Source organism: Nymphaea colorata, chromosome 2, assembly GCF_008831285.2.
Source record: "Nymphaea colorata isolate Beijing-Zhang1983 chromosome 2, ASM883128v2, whole genome shotgun sequence".
In the NCBI taxonomy this organism is placed as follows: domain Eukaryota; kingdom Viridiplantae; phylum Streptophyta; class Magnoliopsida; order Nymphaeales; family Nymphaeaceae; genus Nymphaea; species Nymphaea colorata.
Window position 1 is genome coordinate 7629838 of NC_045139.1, and position 21936 is coordinate 7651773.

The following is a 21936-nucleotide window of genomic DNA, read 5'->3' on the forward strand; positions in this document are numbered from 1 at the left end:
TGAGGCGGCAATAACACTTGGAGAAAATTTTCCACGAAAATGACTTCTTGAAATTTAAAGCAGAACCATAAATATGAAACAATTATAGCAAGGTATGTCTGCAGTGGATCTATTATTATCCTTAAAAGGGAACGAAAGGTAATGACATGTGAAGATACCAGCAGAAGGTAAATAAAAAGCTATCAATAGTTGCATAAACGAGCCCTCAGCAAAGAACCTCAGCATAAATACATGCATCTGTATGTCAACACTTCTCAAAGATACTCCCTATAGGCTCACAAAATTCAAGATGATTTAGTGTTGCAGAAAATACAATTGACCAATAAATGGACTATGTGAGATGAAGCCAAAATAATTTTGCAAAAATGGGAGAAAGAATAAATGTCAGCAATTTTATGTGCAGATGAAAACTCCATCAGGCATCAAGGGAAAAATTGGGGTTTCAATGAAGTGCCACAAAACAAAGCTGCTGCAACTGCATGTAGCTTGGACACAACATGAATCCTATGGAGCCCTGTCAAATGGCTTTGTATCATTGTAACAGACATCCCAAACGGCATCCATTGCATCCTTGGCAGCTGATTCTGAACAATACGGGTTTGCCAGTACAGACTTCAGAACACGTCTTCGCACACATTCCTTTGCACATGGGAAACATCATGAAAGTTAGAAGTAACATTCGTCCAAGTTTAAGCCAAAACACGTTCACTAGCACTCGCCAGGATTACAAGAAAGAAAAATTACATAGTTTCATATAAACAATTTAAATGCTTAGGACAGTTTCCCGTCTTATTATTCATAAATTTACTGTGTGTAGAGGTCAGCAGAAGTAGTTTACAGCAAGATCTAATATTCAACTGTTGAAGAGTTCCATTGGACTCCTAGCTAAGGTTATTGATCATAGGAGGTCTTTGTGCAAATGGATGTAGATATGATGACAAAGCTGAAAATTTAAAGTTTACATCCTAGAAGAGCATGTAGGACTTGAAGGGCTAGTTTTCTTCAGTCCAGTTTACTGAATGACAACCTTAGGGCTTTAAAAGAGAGTTTTATTTGGTCCAGTTCACTGCAATTTGACATCTTTAAGACATCAGCTCAAAATTTCAGAAAGGCTTAACCAAAAAAGAGAAAACCCCATAACTGCACCCTGCAGAAGTTTGGCCACCAATTCCTGAAACACTGAGGCAGTCCTTGCCTCTGCCCGTCATAATGTTTCCCAGATAGTCATGTAATCCAGAAATTGTTAGATCTAACTAAGATTTAATTGGCAAGGAACGATAAACTGTCTAACAAGAGCAATGGTCAATGGTGCAAATTGCAAAGTGAAATTCCTTCCAAAAACAGTATTGGCATTTTATTTCAACATTTGAAAATGACCGATCAAGCACAAGATAAAGATTTCTTCAGATTGCCATGGGCTCCGTTATTTAATGAGATAATCACATTTATGAAATCAAATGTAATTTTATTGGTTTATTCCCATTTGACCTATCAATTGACCATCCCATCTTCACTTCACAACTACATTCTTGCCTTGGGCAGAAAAAGCGTTGTTTGAAAAGTAAGCAAATGATAGACGTCAGTCATTTAAAGATCTTCCCCTGATAGGCAGTTGAGCAACCTGGATATCAAATGCATCCTATATGACAATTTAGTTAAGTCCTAGATAAACCTACCCCACTGTCTTCTTAAAAGGAACTTGTATGTTGCCAAGAGCTATGTCCCAAAGGTGTGGGGTGTGGATGCAGTAATTTTCAAACAAACTTGGGTGCAGGTATGATGAGGATGTATGTATATATGTGTGTGTGTGTGAAATTATCCACAAATTCCAACCCCTTTCTGTCTACTTATGTATACAATCTGTCCTATAACTATTTCATCACCTTATTTATCCATGTTTTATTCTCTTTTGACACCAGGGTTGTAAATAAACATTTTTCCTAGGGCCATTTTAATCCAAACTTTTATGTTATTTGAGGGTGTGAGGGCGTCAACCTTCTAAAGAATGGGAAAAATGAGAGAGAGAGAGAGAGATGCATGAAGGTCTTGTCCTTCTAAAAAGAGGGACAACGGGATGAAAGGGAAACTGAGAAGGGGGGCGCAACAAGAGAGTGGGAGAGATGACGCCTTTCACAGTGATGTAGTCGGACGCCAGAAGCAAAGAGAGATGAGATGGAAGCTGCTGGTGAATCATGAGGAAGGTGAACCTCTGAAGATGGCGATAAGCACCTGTGGTGCATCGCACCAAGTGGCATCTGACATGAAGCAAGTGCAGCATTTCTTTCAGCAGCTCCGTGTTACATAAGCCAAGAGTTTTCACCCAAACAAGCTTTACATCCTACAGAACCAAATCCCAAGTGGAATACAGATTTTGATACTCTTTCAAAAATGGACCTTTGATCTCAGATCTACTTCACCATTACACTGTATGTCAGCCCCTAATGGCCACAATGGAAATTTCAGCTTGGCTGTCAGAGTAAAAAGCCACAGTAAGACAGAATTGGAGATGATACAAGCTTCAAACTTCAAAATGCTCTACCATCACACATCGAGAAAAGTCTGCAGCTAACCACATCCTTGAATACCTAAATGAACCTGTTTCATCTACTTCCTTCTCACCACCATTACTCTTGTTTTGATCCATTTGCATTAGCGCTTATCCAGGTCAATCCCCTAAAAACAGCTGCCCCACAATTGAAACTGAATTTTCTTCACCTATGCCTTGGCATGTTTTACTCGGTAAGTTAAACCTGAAGACTGACTTTTGAACACTCTTCTGTTCTGGAGAGTAGCATAAGAAAATTATAATCTTGAACCTAATTATATGTTGCTTTGCTTAACTGTTGCAGCGGTCAATGTATCACTTTCTTAATTTCATAATTTAGTGCTTAAAGCTCGCTAGGTTCTATCGCTAATATTTTGATACAGTATAACAAGCCTTTGGTAACCTCTCTGTTTTTTTTCAATGTGGAAGAATATCTCAAGGTACATGAAGGGATTGATGAAGTTGCCCAGTTCACCTCCGATTTATAACGTTTCATAAAGGTATGCATAACATCTTTTTCCCTCCAAGTTCTACCTCATGATCTCTTTTGTTTTTCCACAGCTTCGTAGAGGTACCCTATGACAGGCTTGTCTCCACTATCAACAAACCTGAGGATTTTGAGCAACAGGATATTGAAGTTCAATAACTTCACACATGATGCCCAACATCCATCGGGGATAATATATCCACAACAGCACAAAACTTTCTCTTATGGGCATGTGGCAGCCCGTTCATTACTGGAGAACATCTGATTTAAAGGATTTTCTTACTTGACTACACTTCATACAGTTGTAGCAAATCTAGTTTGTGCAGGTCTAATCAATTTGGCTCCATGTTTAAATTTTTTTTATCAGATTCAACACATAAGCATGACTACAGATGTATCTTTTGACATCTTAACATCTTTCAACAATTGATTTCATCTCACATGATTATTAAGCATTAGATTCACACAATAATCAGCACCTGAAGTCCAAAAGAATGACCCATATTCGTCGGTCAACAATTTACCTGCAACTCAATAATTTGTCACATTATCTGTAATAAACTGCACAATGTTGTCCAGCCAACTTCTTTCACAATATCATCAAAACCATGAATCAAACATCACAAGTCTTGGGAGTATCTAGTAATTAATTCATTTCAAGAACACAATAGCATATAAGAGTTTATCAATGTTATACTATGTATTAGACCATCCATCTGCCACACACATTTCTTGTGTGCAAATCTTTCATCAAATTGATGTTTTCTACCTTAAACCAGCAAGAGATTACCCTCATTCGACTCCTAATGGTGTTTACAAGGAGAAAAGGGCTTTTTAAAGCCCAAAGTGATGGGATATTGGGTCTCCTTTTCTATCCATTGAACCTGTATCATATGATACGTGATTTATGGGACATCCCCGTATCTAGATTTGGGGCTGTAACATAATGCCCTTTTTGGGTCTTAAGGCAAGTATTGTACAATAACCTCTGTAGTCTGTACAACATTTCCAGGCACCAAGTCTTTGATCACCTTTGCAACATAAAAATGCAATGTTCAATGTCCAAGATGAGCAAATTCCCACTAGGATTTGCAAGAAATAGGACGATACGGAGGTAAAGCTGCTAACAACACTTTTATCATGATGCATCATAAGCTATGAAGATCAGTGCTTTTGAAAAATGTGTCTATTATAAAAATTTTAGTTCATAAAAAGTCCAATGCTCGATCTCTTTCGTCTAAGAAAAATAATGACAAAAGGACTACAAAGAGATTAATGAAATGAGAATCTGGCAAGAAAGAGATGAAACAGTAGATTTTAGTGACTATCAGCCGCATTGTCACAAAAAACGCATTTTTTTAAAAAAAAATGTGTATAATACACGAAAAATAAGTCAGCTGTATAAAACAGCAAGATACGTCTTTTTTTTTAAATGCCAGAAAATAAAAAAAGTGAAAAACACATATTTTAAATGTTTTTTTGTATTTTTATTAATTTTTATTTTTTTATAATTTTCAGGATTTATTAAATGTTTTAGATTTTTAAAAAATTTGCCAAGATTTTCCTAAGATATATAAATTTACTGTATTATACCCGAGAAATTCATTGCCGTATAATACCCGTACACGATATATGTGGCAAATGGCAATGCTATTAGGAGCCCCAGAGATCAACTTGAAGGTCAAGCTTAGCTTTGATGGCATAAAGGATTTATTTACATAACCAAAGATGAGAACATAAGAGCAGGAATAAGCAGCTAATTAAAGAAAGGACCTAGGTAGAATTTGCTGGGGCAACTCATAAACTGCCTCACCACGGCCAAAATACACAAGCACAATTTAGGCAAGAATATTTTTGAGATCAGCACCAGAAATCCTTCTTCTTCTCTTTTTTCTTCAATTCCATGCCAGTCTTACTTGTATGTGTGTGCTTCACAAGAAAAAAGACAGATATCTAATGTGTTTCATCACTTCAGTAGCTTTTCTAACATTAGTTTCAAATTTTAGATAAATATATATTAGTATCCTTTTTCCTTTTCCTCTTTTCCTGTTGTAAAACTTATTCAAGCTTCTAAATGTTCAATCAAGTTTTACTTTTAACTTTATCTAATTCAGTAACTAGCAACATTCTATGCATGGATTTCCACATCATGTCTACAATACTGAAAATGCTGATTAGCAAAATAGATCCTCTGAGCATATTACTTTATAGAAAATGCAACTTACGTGCTGCCATTCTGGTCCTATAACTAATTTCCCTTACAGGTGATGCAGCTTTTAGCAAAATTGAGACACTACAAAGGTTGGCAAATTTTACATCTGGAACAGAAAAAAGAAAAGTACTAACAGTTCCAGCAGGAAAAGTGGAACAGAGATAGCAAAATTCCAAATTGAAAGAGGTTCAAAATGAGCAAGTCAGCTGCAGTGCATCACATTATTTAAAGGCAGATGAAAGAATCAAATATGATATTACATATAGAAGAAACTCCCATGATAGGAGAATGAAAGGTGCTTTAAAAATTTGCTGTCTATAACTTATGCCAATATTATAGACTCCAAAAGACTAGCATAAAAAGCAGAAACTTAGATTTACTCAATTATAATAACAGGAAACATGAAGAAGTCCAAGAGTGAATAGGGCAAGATTTTCTTCGGGCTCAGACTATTTGCTAGTCCATCTTTACAAAGTTTAAGTGGTGCATGTAACATATTATATACCATTGAGACAGGAAAAGCTGAAACAAAATAAAACTCTTTACAATAAATTCAGATGGCATGGAATAAAGCTCAAGCAATCAACAGCAATTTAAGGTAAGTTATTGCTGTTTAAGACAGACAGAATTAAGTTCTCCAAAAATGTTTTAACTGATAGATGTCCTTTAACCAAAGTTGCACACAATTCATTTAGCTTTTCATTAACTGATATGTTTGGTGCTTTCATGGAATATATAAGACATTCTGAAAAACATCACACATATTAAGCTCCAAGTATATGTACATACTGGTTCATGGCCTCGTATTTTCATATATCCCCTCAAAAATTCACGTTTGTAGTGACAATCACCACTTAGATGACCTGCACGTATCTGACATCCACCCAAGAAATATTAAGAGAAAGAAGTGAGTTCCAAAAAATTTTATTACTTGATATATTCTCAAATTTTAATTGAAGAGAAAGCAAAAAATTATGCATGGGAATATACATCAGATACTGCCACTAAAAAGGGATTGTCCTTTAAGCCAGTACCTCACTGCATGCATGATGAGCACAGTTTGTCCAGTCCAAGTTTGCAGCCCGACAATCATCATATGCATGAATCAATTCATGGATCACCACTTGGTCAACCTCGTCTTGGAGGCTCAGATGGTTACTGCAAACCAAGATCTAAGGAAAAAAAAAAGGAAAGGGTTACCTTGTCACCTCTTAAACGATGTAGTTAAGGATATATATATATATATATAAACAAAAGCCAGTAACTCACACCAAAACGAAAATACATTCTGCAATTAGATGACAAAAAATAAATCAAATGCATTTGTTTGATATTGTATATGTGTTGTTGCGTTAAGATTCAAAGACTTGTCTGCAACTCATTGCAAGCTGATTCAGCCATAGAGTCCCTCGGACAACATGTTGGAAACTTGGATTCTCAAAAAGCTGATCTGGAAACTTGGTTTTAAGTTGCCCCCATAGATTTCAGACCAGGTTTTGGTGTTTAGTCGACAAAGCATGGGGTCTGATCTTTTGACTTTTTGTCTTAATGGCTTAATCACACTAACTTCCCATGTTGTACCTTTTGATTCATGTGTGGACTCTTTTGGCTAGAGAAATAAGCGTGAACCAGGCAGGAGCAAGCATTGAGTCAGGTGGCCAAAACAATTGGCATAAAAATGCTTAACCATATCTCCCAAGTAAACAATATATCGATTTTCACTTTCAGATCACCTTGCAATCTATTCCTAAATGACACAAAGCCTTGAAGGCAACGAGATTCAAGAGTGCAATGCAAGAGATAACACATACCCCTTCGCCTCGAACATACCCGCCACTTATCTTCTTATCACACTCAACTGCTTTGATGAATCTATCCTGCACATGACACCCTGACTTCTCCAGATGCTCCCTCAGGAACTTCACCGTTGGGCCTAAACGATGAAGAAGACAATAACCAATGCTTGTGTCAACAAGTACATCCCATGACTATGGTAACTGTCTAGAACTACCATAAAACAGAATGGGAATTTACTTGCTATCATTACCATAAGAAGAAGAAACAAACAAACAAATAAATTGAAGGATAGAAGGAGAATGACGATAAGGGTATTACTCCGGAAGCTCCTCTGGATCATGTCTTGACACTCTTCCACAGTTTTGCTGTTGTCCTTATACACTGACGAAGAAGTAAAAGGGGAGGGCTTTTTTTCACTCTTCTCTTCCATTGAAAAGCAGAGGCCGAAATGCTCACCGGCCACGAGTACTTTTTCAACTGTTTCTTGGAAAATCAACACATGGGCAGTAGCAAGGCGAAGGGCTTCAGATGGGAGCTGAGAGTAGTTTCCTGTACATGCCCAAATGAACATAAAACTAACTAAAGTTATGGAGAAAAGTACATATGGATGTTTCCAAGGCACCAAGAAGAGAGGAGGCAGGACTGTGGGAACAGAGAATCATCAGCAATAGTGCCCAGAGGAGGGAAGGCAGGACGGTGGTGGTGGTGGTGGTCGTGGTAAGTGGAAGAGAGCATGGTGGCATTTGATGGCCACAGTCGGAAACCCATGGATAGAAATCTATGAATAAAATACAATGGATGACACATACAAAAGTCCACAGACAAAAATATCCTACCTGTGTGTGATGGGAAGACACAAAAATCTATAGACAAATATCTACAGTTTGATCGCCGAAGACAAAAAATTCAGGACAAAAACGGTTACCGTTGCCAGCAACCTGTCAACTAAATAGAAATTGAAAAAAATAAACCTAGCAGAATATGGCATATTCATAAAAAATAAACCTAGCAGAATATGACACATTCATCATCAATTCTGTCAAATGATGTAGAAAGGACATAAAGGAAACTAGAAACAAAGGATCTAAAGTGTAAGAGCATGAACCAGATATGTTAAAACCAGATGTCACCCACCTTTAGAAAATTTTTATTCCATATGCAGTAAACAAATTTCGTCAAGGACAGGAAGTTCTTTTAAGATGTTACGAAGATCTTGATCTCCCACCGAAGTTTTGCTGAGACCCAGATATGCTATAACCCTCTTTGAGATATTTCAACTGATTGTAAATAAATCTCTTTTCATGAGTACCGTTGCTCTTGCCCAAAGCTGAGTGGTACCTCTTGAAGTTGAGGGGGGCTTCGAGGGTTTCTCCACCACTCTCACATGGGTTCAAGAGTGTTTTCCCATAATTGTTAATTTAACAAAAACATTTCTGGTTTGAAATCAATGGCTCAGAATGCACCAAAGTTCGATGCTTCGATCATTTATCTATTTACTGCGCAACAAAAAGAAAAAAATCAAGACACGGCTCATACCAAACAAAGCAGCCGGTACAGAATTACCATTTTGTGCGAGAAACTTACCCCTTTCAAAGCTGGTTTACTAATTATAAAATGAAAAAACGTTCGAATGTTTATAAAACTTTTACACAGTTGCAAGTAGGGTTGAAATACATTCAACACAGCAAAAAATGACAGAATCTTCAACACCAAATCCGACCCATTTGCAGCTCTAAACGCTTCTTTCTTCCTCAAAACTGAGAGGATGCTCATTTTTTTCCTCAATCATCCCATTTACGCAGAGAAAAATCGAGAGAGTTAAAGAAAATATAGTTGTGAGAGACAGAATGGAAGAAATACGCCATAGTCTGCAAATATTCTGCATTTAAGCAGACTCGTTGTTGTACAGTACGCAATAAGGCCGACGGTCCAAAACGGGACTGGTACTCCCCATTTTCAAAGCCCCATCGTAATCACCCAAATAAGGGAAAAATAGAAGAGCGCCTACCTTATTAAGAGGAGGAAGAAGAAGACGATGTAGAGCGAAAGAAAAGGGCGCGACACTGGTGCGAGAGAGAACCTCGAACGTCTGAAGAGAACAAAAAAGCGGAGAAGCCGTCAATTCACGCCGAGTAACTGGGTCGCCAGTGACGGCTTCGCTTTGACAAAGATTCAATGCCTATCTCCGTCTACTGGTGTATACAAAAACAACAAGTTAGTTCAAAAAATACGAACCGGAACAGTATGATTTTGTTGTAGCCGGTTTGTTGGATTCTGGTGAGTCGTACCTGGCCAATTAGAATAGAATCTGCATAAATTAGTGCTTTTAAAGTATTTTTTAGTGAAATAAACATGTATATTACTGTTCTTAAAAAGGCGGGATCCTATTAGCTAATGTAAACACCATATGGGTGGAATTTTAAGAATGTAATATTGATGTTGTCTTATCAATGTTATCAAAATATGTTTTTTAATCAAATATATATATATATATGCCATTGGAATAATTAGCTGAACGTTTGCAAAACAACTAAAACAATTTTATTATTACATATGTATTTTTAAATAAAATAATATATATATATATATATATATAGCATCAAGCTAGCTAATCCAAATCCGTACTCGAAAAGGCAAGCCTCCTCTTAACTAATCTTACCAAACAGATCATGATTATTCTTACTTGTGATGATCATGTTTTTTAAAACCAACGAAAAACCTTATCCAAAGCTAATTGAAATAGCAATTGAATTATCAAGTAAATTTTGACTTGGAAAAGTGTTTTGAATCTAGCGATAAATGAACCATCAAATCTTGTATCGGTCATGTTGATTATCATGTTTCTTATCCTTCTTAGCGTCACTTTCATAATTTGAAAAACAGTATATGAATGTTATAAGTACTCCATATCTATCAATTTTATAATTTGAAAAACAGTATATGAATGTTATAAGTAATCATAACTCCATATCTATTAAAAACAGAAAAGTAAGACCATTTGTTCTATTTTTTAGTGAACTTAAAGACATTCACCACTAAATATAGATTATTAAGCTATTCTCTAACTTTTTGTCCTTCTATAATATATGACATAGGACATGTTTTTGGTGCTTTGAAATACTACCCATAATATAGTTCAATTTGCAGATCAATGACCTCCTTTTTGCGTTACCTTTTTGCGTTACAATAGATTGACGTTCTTGACACAGCGACGCCCTCTCGGGTTGATACACTAGCTCGGGTCAATGGCTAGTAAGCGACTGGTTACTAGTTTCAATAGGTCAACATTCAGTAGGTGCTTGTTGTTTTGGTTCAATGTGTGTATGAAGAAGAGTGATGCCTCGTTTGGTTAGATTAGTGGGTGTAATTGGTTGATGATTAATTTCACTTTCCCTAAAATTTTATTTATTTTATATATTCATACGTAGAAAAGTTAATGCTGCCGGATGTTGGATAGTTGCTAGATAGCTAAATTTTAATTTTGTTGTCAAAGGGACTATAAATCATTAAACCATTGTTTTGCCATAAACCATCGTCAATGCGAATGTGTCAACTTTTATTTGTGATAAAATTTTAAATTTTAGTCATTCGGAAGCATCTAACGTCCAATATGAGTGGATTTAAATATGAAATATCACTATCTCATATGGTGACGTCATCAATGAGTATGTATCAGTAGGCAGTCAGTACTATATACGGTTGTGTAGAAGGCCACAACCAAGAACTTGTAACTTTGCATGCATTTTCTAGCGTTGCCAAACTTGTTTCACATGGGCGGAGGCAGGGGGCCGGCAGGCTCCACCTTAGATTTTAAAAACTTCTAAAGTTTATATATAAATTTCAAAAATTTTAGTTTAATTTATATAAAAAACTGTCCTGCCCTATTTGTAGACCCATTATTCACATCATTTTATAAACGTTGTCAAAATCGTGTTTTTCAAATATGGAAAAAAAGAATTAAAGGTTCTTTCAAGCAAAGATTCACATATGATTTTTAAGAATATAGATTTAAAAATTTTATTGTTTGAAATTTTGGAGATGTCAACGGCATAAACTCAGGAGCTATGCTTGTTTCTAGGTCGTTTACTAATTTGTGATATATCATGTTTTCTTAGAAAAGCCCGAAATTATTAAGAACAGCTTCCTCCCTTCAATCTTGGTCTCCCAAAAACGAGATTTGGGTCCGAACTTAGGTTGAGAGAATAAGTGGGGAGAGAGCATAAGATTTCAAAGTCCGTCAAAGTCTTCTTCTTCACTTCCCTTCGCTGATCGATCGCCTGTAATACCAACTGCGCAGACACCTATCCGTCCCGGTCCCACCACCTCCAATCCATCGTCCGATACCTCTTTCCTCCTTCAACGATGTGGAAGAGGAACCACGGTAAACAAGGAGAGCACTAATCCGGAAGTTGGTACAAGGGAAAATGGTTGAGGAGAGAAAGCGCCTACCATCCTCTAGCTCTCTCTCGCCTTGTTTGTCTTTCTCTCTCTTCTGATCCCTCTCTTCGGCTCCCTTGCTCCTTCTATCTTACCTTTTCACCTGTTCTCCGCAACCGACAATGGACCCGATGTCGGAGGAGCAATTGGACTACGAGGACGAGGACTATGCCTCCGGCAGAGGCCAGAAGCTCCAGTATCCCGGTGGCGGCGCCATCTCGGCGCTGGCGGAGGACGAGCTTCTCGGCGAGGACGATGACTACGACGATCTATACAACGACGTCAACGTCGGCGAGGGTTTTATGAACTCCATCCAGCAGCACCATCCTCCCAACCCTAACCCTAATCGCTCCAAACTACATCCTATGCCGAATGGACTTCAACCCCCTCCTGCACCCCTTGTTGATCCGTCATCATCTGTTGTCGGTAACTCCGGATTTAGGCCTTCGGAACCCCCAGGAGGGGGAGTCAACATTCCAGGCGTTGGGTTTCATGATGGGAAGGGCTCGAACACCGGCATCGGCGGCGTCGGTGTGTTCTCCTCCGTTAATAACAATTACGCTGCCCCGAAAGCTAGGGCGTCGGAAATTCCTCTTGATCCATTGACTGGGAATTTGGAGCATCGTGGATCCATTCCTCAGGTAAAGCCGATGGGTGCTGGGGTCCCTGAGCAAGGGGACAACATGGCTGGGGGGCCGGCATCTATGCCCGGAGGGGTCAACAGAGGTCCTGGCATTGTTGCTAGCCGGCCGACACTGCAGCAGATGCAGCAGCCACAGCAGATACATATGCAAATGCAGATGCAGCCCCAGCAGCAGCCTCAGCAGCAGATGCAGCCGCAACAGCAGATGCAGCAGCTGCCGCCGCCGCTACCGCCCCAGCAGCAGCAGCAGCAGCAGCAGCAGATGCCGCCGATTGTGGAGAGCAATGGCAACACGATGCTGTTCGTCGGGGAATTGCATTGGTGGACGACGGACGCGGAGCTCGAGAGCGAGCTTTCTAAGTATGGGAAGGTTAAAGAGATCAAATTCTTTGACGAGAGAGCTAGTGGCAAGTCCAAAGGATACTGCCAGGTAGAGTTTTACGACGCTGCAGCAGCTGCTGCTTGTAAGGAAGGGATGAACAGCCACGTCTTCAATGGCCGCGCTTGCGTCGTCGTCTTCGCTACCCAGCAGAATCTGAGGCAGATGGGCGCTGCTTATCTCAACAAGACGCAGGCACAGGCTCAAGGTCAGCAGCAGGGAAGGCGGGTTGGTGCTAACAACAACGATGGTAATAGGAATGGTGGGTGGAATTATCAAGGAGGCAATGGTGATAACCGGAACTACGGCAGGATGGGTTCTGGAAGAGGTGGGCAGGGGATGCAGAACAGAGGTCAAGGTGGGAATTATATGCAAAACAGGGCTAAAGGAAATATGGGTGGTGGCGGCGCGGGCGGAGGCAGTGGTGGTTCTGGTGTTGGGAAAAGCATGATGGCTGGTGCTTTTGGTGGCCCTGCAGTGGGTGGCCCGCCGGCCGCCTTGATGCATCCGCAGGGGCTGATGGGACCTGGTTTTGATCCAACATACGGTTCACACATGGGCCGGGGAGGTATCTATGGTGGTTTCCCTGCCCCTGGATTTCCCGGGATGATGCCGACATTTCCAGCCGTCAACAATGCTGTCGCTCTTCCTGGTGTGGCGCCTCATGTCAACCCGGCATTCTTTGGTCGTGGAATGGCTGCTAATGGAATGGGGATGATGGGTACTCCTGGAATGGACGGGCATCCTGCCGGGATGTGGACTGATCCATCAATGGGAGGGTGGACACATGAGGAGCATGGAAGAACGAGGGAGTCTAGCTATGGCGACGATGGAGCTTCTGATCATGCGTATGGCGAGAGCCAGGACAGAGGTGGAAGATCAGGAAACACGTCAAGAGACAAGGAGAGAGCTGGTTCGGAGTGTGATTCTGATAGGAGACACCGTGCTGATAAAGAGGCAGATTGGGACCGTCATAGATACAGGGACGACAAAGAAGGGTATTCGGATCACAGACACAGAGAACGAGATTGGGACAACGGGGAAGATTGGGATAAGGGAAGGTCTTCCTCTTCAAGGTCTAGAAGCAAAACTAGGATGTCACAAGAAGAAGAAAAACGCTCTCATGGACACAGAGAACGAGATTGGGACAACGAGGAAGTTTGGGAGGGAGGAAGGTCTTCCTCCACAAGATCTAGAAGCAAAACTAGGATGTCGCAAGAAGAAGAAAAACGGTCTCGACCTAAGGATGTAGACTATGTGAAGAGGAGACGCCTGCCATCTGAATGAAGAATTTCTCAGTTTTGGTCATATTTGGGCTGACGGTCTATCATAATCATGTGAGAGGGTAGCAGTATTTCCCTTAAGTTCCACTTGCTCACTGCACCAACTTTTTTACTGCTGCCAGGGTGGTGAGAGTGACTTTCGAGGCTTCAATCTTCCTTGGTGGCAAGACGAACTTGCTCCTTCCTGCTGACTTCTGGTGGCAACACAGTCGGCAGAATTGTTGCATCAGGGTTCAAACACTAAGTTTCTCATAGTGTTGCTAGAGAGGGTGCATCTCTCTTTGCTAGTTATTTCTTTTATCTTCATCCAAAACATTACATGAACCCAGCTGATGGACTTGAGTGATGGAGGTACTTGGTAGTTTCAAACAGTTAGTGTATTTGATTTACTAGTGTTGGCTTGGGCAGTAGTCTACTTGCTTTATCTACGGTTTGGTTCTGATCTAAAACTGGGGTTTCTGCGCCAGGTTCATAAGCTGGAACTTAAACATATGTAATCTGTGAACGGTCACATAATTCTGCTCTCTCCTTCCATATTGTTAATGGTCATTGTATGTTCCAACGCCTTTTTGCCCTTCACTTTTTGAATATTGGCAAACTAGGCATGTAGGATGCTTACTTGATTGCAAATCAGATTCACTTTTGAATGTGGAAGTTGAACTAAGTGCATTCTAATGTAGCATATTTGAAGAAAGCACATGGTGGCTTTGTACCATTTTTTTAAAGGAATGTGGAATTGAGCTGCTTATTGGTATTGCTGCATCTATTATTTGGTAATCGCTGAACTTTCTACTGAAGATGTTGAGCTATGATCTCCAATATATTTTAGGTTGTTTCATTATTTCATTTGTCTGAGATGCACAATGATTCAATGCAGGTGTTTTTTCAAGCTGTATGTAATTTTTAGCCATATTTCTAGTCGTGGGAGAGTATTCCTTTAGTGATGCAGCAACTTAGATTCCACTTGCCATGGATTTCCTTTCACCATGTGCAATCTCTTTACACTTTAGTATATAATTAATGGTTTCATTTTGTGATATTGTGTTGCTTTGCTTCTAAATGAAAGAGTTTAATTTCTTGTTTTATTCTCTTGTACATATATTTTTGTCACTCCACAAGTTGCAGCCTACAAAAGAACCAATAATATCAAATGAGAAACTTCCGTTTATTTGAAAATGGAGGTGGCTACCAGCTAGTTCTTGAATATAATAGGCTACTATGCTGTCTACAACGGCTGCTTCTTGTTTCCTATTATTGTTTTGCGATTTTCTGGAGTTTGTAGGAGAACCAAAATGTTAGTAATTTCATGTTTTCCCTTTTTTCTTCTCACGTTCTATTCGGATGGTTGCTTCTACCTTGTTTCTGTTCAGATGATATGTTTCTTTATGATATGTAGAAAGAAGATATCTTGTGCCCTCTTTCCTGTCTTCTTGGTGACAGATGAATCAGTTGTAAACTCATTGATGGACAGTGCACTGGTAGTTAATTTTTGTTCTGTACCTATTAATGAGTTGTTGTAGTACATGGTCAATTATTTGTTAGGGTAAGACTATACTATCATGGTTGTCCCATGGGTGATATCTCTTTTTAATCATCATATATGGAAGCCTTGTGATTGTCATAAATCCTCTGGCTTTTTGAATTGTGGCTGGTGGGGAGTTTAGTCATGTATTGAAGATTATTGAAAATCTTCAAGTGATTATAAGAAGGTTGGTTTAGCAATAAGTTGTCATGGTTTGTAGCCTTTTTGAGGTTGCAATGGATGCTGCTATGAGGCGGGTTGGGATCCGCCAAACTAGGAACCCAAACCCGATTAAAGCACAGTTCAACACCTTGACCTAGGGCTCCACATGCGTTGGATGCGCATCCTAAGGGGGTGGATTGCAAGTTCGTAACACCTCATGTGTGGGGAATTTAGTCCCTTACTGAAGTTTATTATAAATCCTCAAAGGCTTATATGGGGGTAGCGATAGGTTGCCTTGGTTCCTAGCCTTATTGGGGTTGGAACTAAAGCTGCTAGAGAGTTGGTGAGATCTGCCAGACCAAGTGTCTGGGTTTGGTGTGGGAGTGGGCTGGGTTGTTGCATGTCCAACCCTGTTTATATGGGGGTAGCAATAGATTGCCTTGGTTCCTTTTGTTTTATGAATTATATGACGCTTGGTAAAATATATTTATTTATTTGTTTATTTTCGTTTCACAAAATAAGTGCACTTTCTCGGCTTACAAATATTATAATTTACTTGGAAGAGAAGCTCCAGGAATTCTGAGACTACTTTTAGTAATCTAAGCTATGTTGTGACTGGAATACATTAATATCAGCATGTTGATCTGCTTCTGAACCCCATTTCATGATTCACAATGGGGCAATATAAGTTAGTCCAGGCTGGTTCATCTGTCCAAGTCAACTCCTTTATGTGTCTTTTGGTTAACATTGGTGGGTCCTAGCCAGTGTGCGGTGCTGTTGTTTTTGCTGAATTTAACGAGTGTAACTTCTCTTAAAGACTTGGCAGTTGATGCCTTCTTGACTGGAGCACTGATTTTATGTTCACTATCAATAAGTGGCCATTTGCAATGTTCTATTCTATTAAATATTTCTCTATCATTGTATTTACTTATTTAATTTTTTTACTTTCAAGCAAGGGGATGATCTTTGATCTTACTAGACCTTCCTGTTCAATAGCATATCATGAGCATCCAGCCTTTTTTAAATTATGTTGATGATCTAAAGTAAAAAAACTTTACACGACTATGAGCCATGCCAAGAAGATGGTATTACATCTCTTATGGCTTCTCATTTATGATAGTGGTTTTGTGAGAGTTTTTTGGCAATACTGTGAAATGATAATTGAGACCCTATCCAAGGTTGGGATGCTGGTTGCTTAAGCTTTGCAACTGTAGAGTGGTTAAAGGAGTTTTTGAAAAAATGATGTTCATTAAGGTTCGACTATTCTATAGTTAAAGCTTGAAAAACTTGTAATTGCATTCACCTTTATGGTGTTCATATTCCACTCCTCTATTGTGATTGAAATTTTTAAATTTTAAAATGGTTCTGGCTGTTTTAGATAATCTTTTTATCTATAGAATATTTTCTTATTCATCTATGCATGTTTACTGCATTTCTGTTTTCAGTTTTTCACAAACTGGCCTTTTAAGTACCTCATTTCTTTTGGCGTTTCTTTCGGCATGCTCCTTACAATGCCTTACTGAGTGGCTTCATTTCTGTCAATCTGGATGATTGCATGTCCAACCCTGTTTAGATTTGCTCTCTGGATGTCTGAGAGTCTTTTCAGGGCTTCCTCTCTATCTTGCATCTTACTAGATGTGGGTTTGTGCTGACCGCAGTAATATGGGATGTGGAAATGTCAGAGATTGTACATCTTTCCTCCAATTATATGTACTGTTCTGTCTCTTCCGAGACATCCGACAAATTGTATGTAATGTTCCAATTGCCATGTAGTGTTCTTTGACACTTGGTGTGTAGGGTCAGGCACCATGATGTTTGTGATCCCTCCTCCCAACAAAGATGGGTGTCTGGGTTGCCTTGTAATTGGATTCAGGGTTACCATTGGGTTATATATGTACGTGACTGATCATTTGCCCTCCTAATATATATATAGCACGCTATCTGGGTGGGATTTGTACTCTTTTCCTGTCTTTGTTGTTAAGGTGGTTTGGGATCTTGTAAGTTCGGGAAGGAAGATATCATGCACTGTCTGGATAGCTGGTATTACCACTAATCTGGAGATACAGTGATCGGTTATGTACTTTGAGCCACTGTTGGAAATCAATTGTACATGCTTATGGATTCTTTTATACTAAGGCTGGAGCCTACTTTGCTTTGTACTTGGATTCTGAACGTAGATGCTATTATGTTCTTGATTTTGTATAGCTTTAAAATACCTGCTCATTTGTATTCCCCGTCCATGTAAGGTCAGAAACGAGGGACTGCTGTTGTAAATGGGAGTTTATGTAATGTGGTGCCCTGTAACTTTTGGGATAAGTTTGTAACTGGCTGTTGTTTACCTTTCTGTCAGCCTGTGCACTTTGTTTGTCTGCATTCCTCTGCGAAGATTCATGATTGCTTCATTTGTTTCTGGAATCTGGTGATGATATCCGTTCAGTGCCAAAGGCATGATCACTGTAGGGCCATGCTGGCAACTATTGGCTTCACAGTCACAATTCAATGACATTCCTTGTTGTAGCTCATGAGTTCAATTGTTTTTTTCCTAGTGTCTGCATCATTTTTGTACTGCTTGTACAGGTAAAATTCTGTGATCGCCATGTCGTTGGCTTGGTTGGGTCTGTTGTAGTGATTAAGACTGCAAAATCTTCTTTCTTTTCTCTTTATTAGTAGTTGGCTGATTTTTACTATTTTGGGGATAAAGGATTCTTTACCATTGAACTATTTGGTGGGACATGCTCACTGACGTATTGGGAGTAGAAGTGACCAAACAAGGATATGTATCAATTTTTGTGATTCTTTGATTGCTTTGTGTGATATATGCATGTGAATCTGATTGCCTTGTTGGTGATGGAAATTTAGATGGCAGTTCGAAATGGTAATTCATTCAAGTGCATTTTTGCCTGCACATTTTCAATAGTGCACTAGAAGAGTGTAATTTGGTTGTGTTTGCTTTTATTTCTGAAATATCTTGGATGAAGATTGAAATATCTTGGATGAAGGTTGTTGAAATAAAGGTGCTTATTTTTTCCAAATCAGATTTAGTTAGATCATGATGCAGCGTAAGGGTGCGAAAAGAGCTGGGTTCTCTTGGGTCCAGATATGTGCAAATTTGGTCCAGATCTCGTCTGTTTAAGTTGGTGTGCCTATCTAGCCTAAGATGGTGTTTGAGAATAAGGTTGTTGTGTTCTTGAAACACATTCCAAACATGAACATCATTTTCTTGGTTTAGGAAATATGATGTGATTGTGTCCAGCATTTGATTGTTGTTTTAAGAACAACATTTAGAACATCCCCCTTTATCAAACAAGAATTTGTGTTCCAGGATGACACTTTTTTTGCTTATCTAAATGCACGTAATGTCATCAATGTTTAATTGTGATTCACAAACCTATTTTGGCATTTGATTTCCAAGGAAAATTCTGTTTTTTTTGCTACACTGGCCATGGTTGGCTGCTTATCTAATTATGTGCTTAGTAAATAAGTCTATGCTATGTTGTAAGTATTTATTCGCCATTCTATTTGTATAACTTCTCTCCTTTCATCTTTCGAAGATAATCTCCGGCCATTTACCTTTTTGTTGGCAAACTCAATCCTAGGTCTAAGTTGAAATGCTAGAGGTGGGGATGATTTTGTAATGGTTACAAGGTGTTGACCAATATGTCAATGGCTCTTGGTAGGAAGTTTAGAAAACCTTGGTTTAAACATCCTTGTTCTTCTTTTAGGCGTGCTTTCAGTTCTTTAATCGCTTTCATGCAAGAAAAATCTATCATGATCATTGGCAGCGGTGCTATGACGTTGAGGTCGTTTTTTTACTGACTTGGAAGGTTTGGGTCTATCTATCTGCCAACCTGAGTCTAAATTCTATAGGATTTGGTGTAGCAAATTGGATCTGATTTAGTATAGTCATTTTTATTTAGGTTCAAGTTTCTACTTCATTTAAATTTGAACATAAACGCAGACCAGAGTACAGTCATTTTTATTTAGGTTCAAGTTTCTACTTCATTTAAATTTGAACATAAACGCAGACCTCAGACTGGCCGTCTTTTATTCGGTTGTTGCAGAAATCATGCCCTTGGACTCAAGTCTGAACGCAACGGGGCTAGATTTGGTCTGTTTTTACTGTTTGAGCGGGGCTTCTGTAGCCCTTTGTTAGGTTGTTGCCATTTCTACCACTGTCATTGCCTCCAGCGTGCATGGACTCACTACAGCCGGTAAACAAGCTGAAGTGAACTGGTCATGGCTCCACCGTATACTGAGCTCATTATGAAACCTTTTGTTCAGACCATAGTATTGCTATGTGGTTTTTTATATGATAGTGTAATATAATGTTTGCATCTTTTGTACATAGAGCATACACTGACGACCTTATACACGACAATATATGTACTTGAGTTGGTTAGTATGATGCGTGGACGAGTTTGTCTCTCTTGAGATTTTTAATTTGTTTCTGGGATGCTTATAATTGAGCTTTCATAAGCTGATCCAAGTAGAACACTTACGGATTGGTCCATTTCCTTGCTCCATCGTCTATTCTGAGTCCATTATCATTTATCTCTTCTCGTTGTCCCCATTACCATCGCCATTTCAATTGCCATTACTCAGCTGTGTACGTCTGTGCTTGTACAGTTGTTAAGTAGCTAACATTTAAAAATTCATTTTTAGAAGGACTAAAAGTCGTTGACAAAGCTACCATAAACCATTGGCACGTATAAACCGTCTTGAATGCCAATAGTGACTTTTTTATATGTAGGAAAATTGGTATTAAATGGTCCGGGATAAAAACGGGACCTCTTAAATCATTGTTAAATTACCATTTGCTTGAAAATGTTAAAGTAGAAATTTTTTTTAATAAGAGCTCAAGTTCTCGCCCCTTTTTACCTTTGCTTCTTGGGTGTAATGATCCATAGGCTCTTGATCCACCAGCTTTTTAGTAGTTTGGGTTTTAACATTAAAAAGGATAAGAAGCAAGACAACCAGCTACTTAACAACTCTTCTTATAATGCCTTAAAATATTTCTTTTAATCTTCAATACGAAAATAAATCTTTTGGGTGTTACATTTAGGTTTATTTTGGAGGGTTAAGATTGTTTCGAGATTTGAGTGCTCACAATTAGAATGTTTTTAGCAAATATTGAACTGCAATGGAACTCTCATGTGCATGGCTGTCCTACAAGCCATGCTAAGCCCTTTTGGAGTGAAGTATGATAATCGTGGATGAGAATAAATCTCCCTCATTGTGCATGAATTTCTATTAATTGAAAACTTACATATGGAAGATATGTGTAAAACCCAATTTTGACAACATTTAGGAAGGGATGTAATAACCCGCCCCTTTTTCCCCATACCTGATTTGACCTTACCACCTAAACACACAAACCAAGTCCCAAAAGTTAGTTTAAAAAACACGTTTTCACCACATAACATTTTTTAAGATGTCATCCAAACCTAAATATATTTTTTGTTTTTTCAATTAGTTTAGGAATTGTTCAATGTATTGTGTTTCCTTGAATCATGTCCAAAATGACTTGCATTGCTCAATTATATGTCGTGAGGCTTATATGGGACATTCCTATTAGTAATTACACATTTTAAGCTTTTACTATGAAAACATATAATTACCCAAAGCTTTTTAGCTTTCTCATGAACCAACAATCATCTGAACTAATTTTTTTTAGAATTATGATTGATCAGCCTACATTCATCTTCCAAAAGTGTACATCGCCACCTAAAAATGTGTTGGTAAAATGTGAGTCTCATATAAGTGACCAAAACTGGACCCGAATCAACTAAAATCCAATCACTAAAAGTAAGGTTATATAATAGACTTTATGGAGCTTTCGCTTTGGGGAGACTCCACGTATCTCTGCGCCTAATTGTAATAGATTGTAGCTATCTATATACCTAAAATTCCTAATGAGAGAAGGTGAGCATGTAATATATATTTATATGATCTTTTATATGATATCATATCTCAAACAAGAACCGGCTCGTGTTCATACTCTATGTATCTGTATTATCTACAGTTTTATCCTTCTTTTGAAGTGGTCAATGTAGGAATTTAGGTCGTTTAACTGGTCTTCAAACAATTTTCAGACTAATGTCTCAAGTGCCAAGGGACAACCAATTGTATGTCAAAATTGTGAATGAAAAGAATACTTGGCAAAAACTTTTTGGGATGTTCCAAAGGCATCGATTTCTATTAAAGGTGCTTAAGAAGACCATGGGAATCTGGAGTTTGGAATAATCAATCATATTCATATTTTGTTTAAATCATTTGTACAAATATAGATTTTCAAAATTTTATTGTGTGAAATATTGGAGATATGAAGGACATAAACTTAAGTTTTGTGTGTTTGTAATGTCGTTTACTCATTTGTCGTATATCATGTTTTTTTTTACAAAAGCCCAAAATGGTAAAGAATATCTTTCTCCCCTTGATATCCCAAAAACAAGATTTGGCTCCGAATTAG

At 38.6% G+C, this 21936-nt stretch overlaps 2 protein-coding genes across 3 annotated transcripts; one reads left to right on the forward strand and one right to left on the reverse strand.

Moving 5' to 3' along the window:
* Window positions 1-168: 168 nt before the first annotated feature.
* LOC116248106 (uncharacterized) lies at window positions 169-9236 on the reverse strand. Of its 2 annotated transcripts, none has more exons than XM_031620709.2 (6): window positions 9050-9236; window positions 7360-7590; window positions 7056-7177; window positions 6279-6416; window positions 6034-6117; window positions 169-639 (listed from the first exon to the last, which is right to left on the reverse strand). In XM_031620709.2, exons 2-6 carry the CDS (start codon window positions 7469-7471, stop codon window positions 505-507), a joined length of 591 nt encoding a protein of 196 aa, XP_031476569.1. In that variant the 5' UTR covers window positions 7472-7590; window positions 9050-9236; the 3' UTR covers window positions 169-504. The 2 variants fall into 2 exon arrangements, with proteins under 2 accessions (XP_031476569.1, XP_049932164.1); XM_050076207.1 differs by lacking the exon at window positions 9050-9236 and adding an exon at window positions 8176-9027.
* A 2011-nt stretch (window positions 9237-11247) lies between these two features.
* On the forward strand, window positions 11248-14545 carry LOC116248136 (uncharacterized). Its single transcript, XM_031620751.2, has 2 exons — window positions 11248-14334; window positions 14464-14545. Exon 1 carries the CDS (start codon window positions 11601-11603, stop codon window positions 13785-13787), a length of 2187 nt encoding a protein of 728 aa, XP_031476611.1. The 5' UTR covers window positions 11248-11600; the 3' UTR covers window positions 13788-14334; window positions 14464-14545.
* The last annotated feature ends 7391 nt before the right edge of the window (window positions 14546-21936 follow it).

Bases quoted from the DNA above. Each gene is read 5' to 3' on its own strand.
- LOC116248106 (XM_031620709.2), bottom strand. From the start codon at position 7,471: ATGGAAGAGAAGAGTGAAAAAAAGCCCTCCCCTTTTACTTCTTCGTCA. The intron at 7,178-7,359 runs GTAATACCCTTA...TTCATCGTTTAG, and splicing joins GATCCAGAGGAGCTTCCGGA to GCCCAACGGTGAAGTTCCTG. The intron at 640-6,033 runs GTATGTACATAT...CCATGTGCAAAG, and splicing joins AAATACGAGGCCATGAACCA to GAATGTGTGCGAAGACGTGT.
- LOC116248136 (XM_031620751.2), top strand. From the start codon at position 11,601: ATGGACCCGATGTCGGAGGAGCAATTGGACTACGAGGACGAGGACTAT.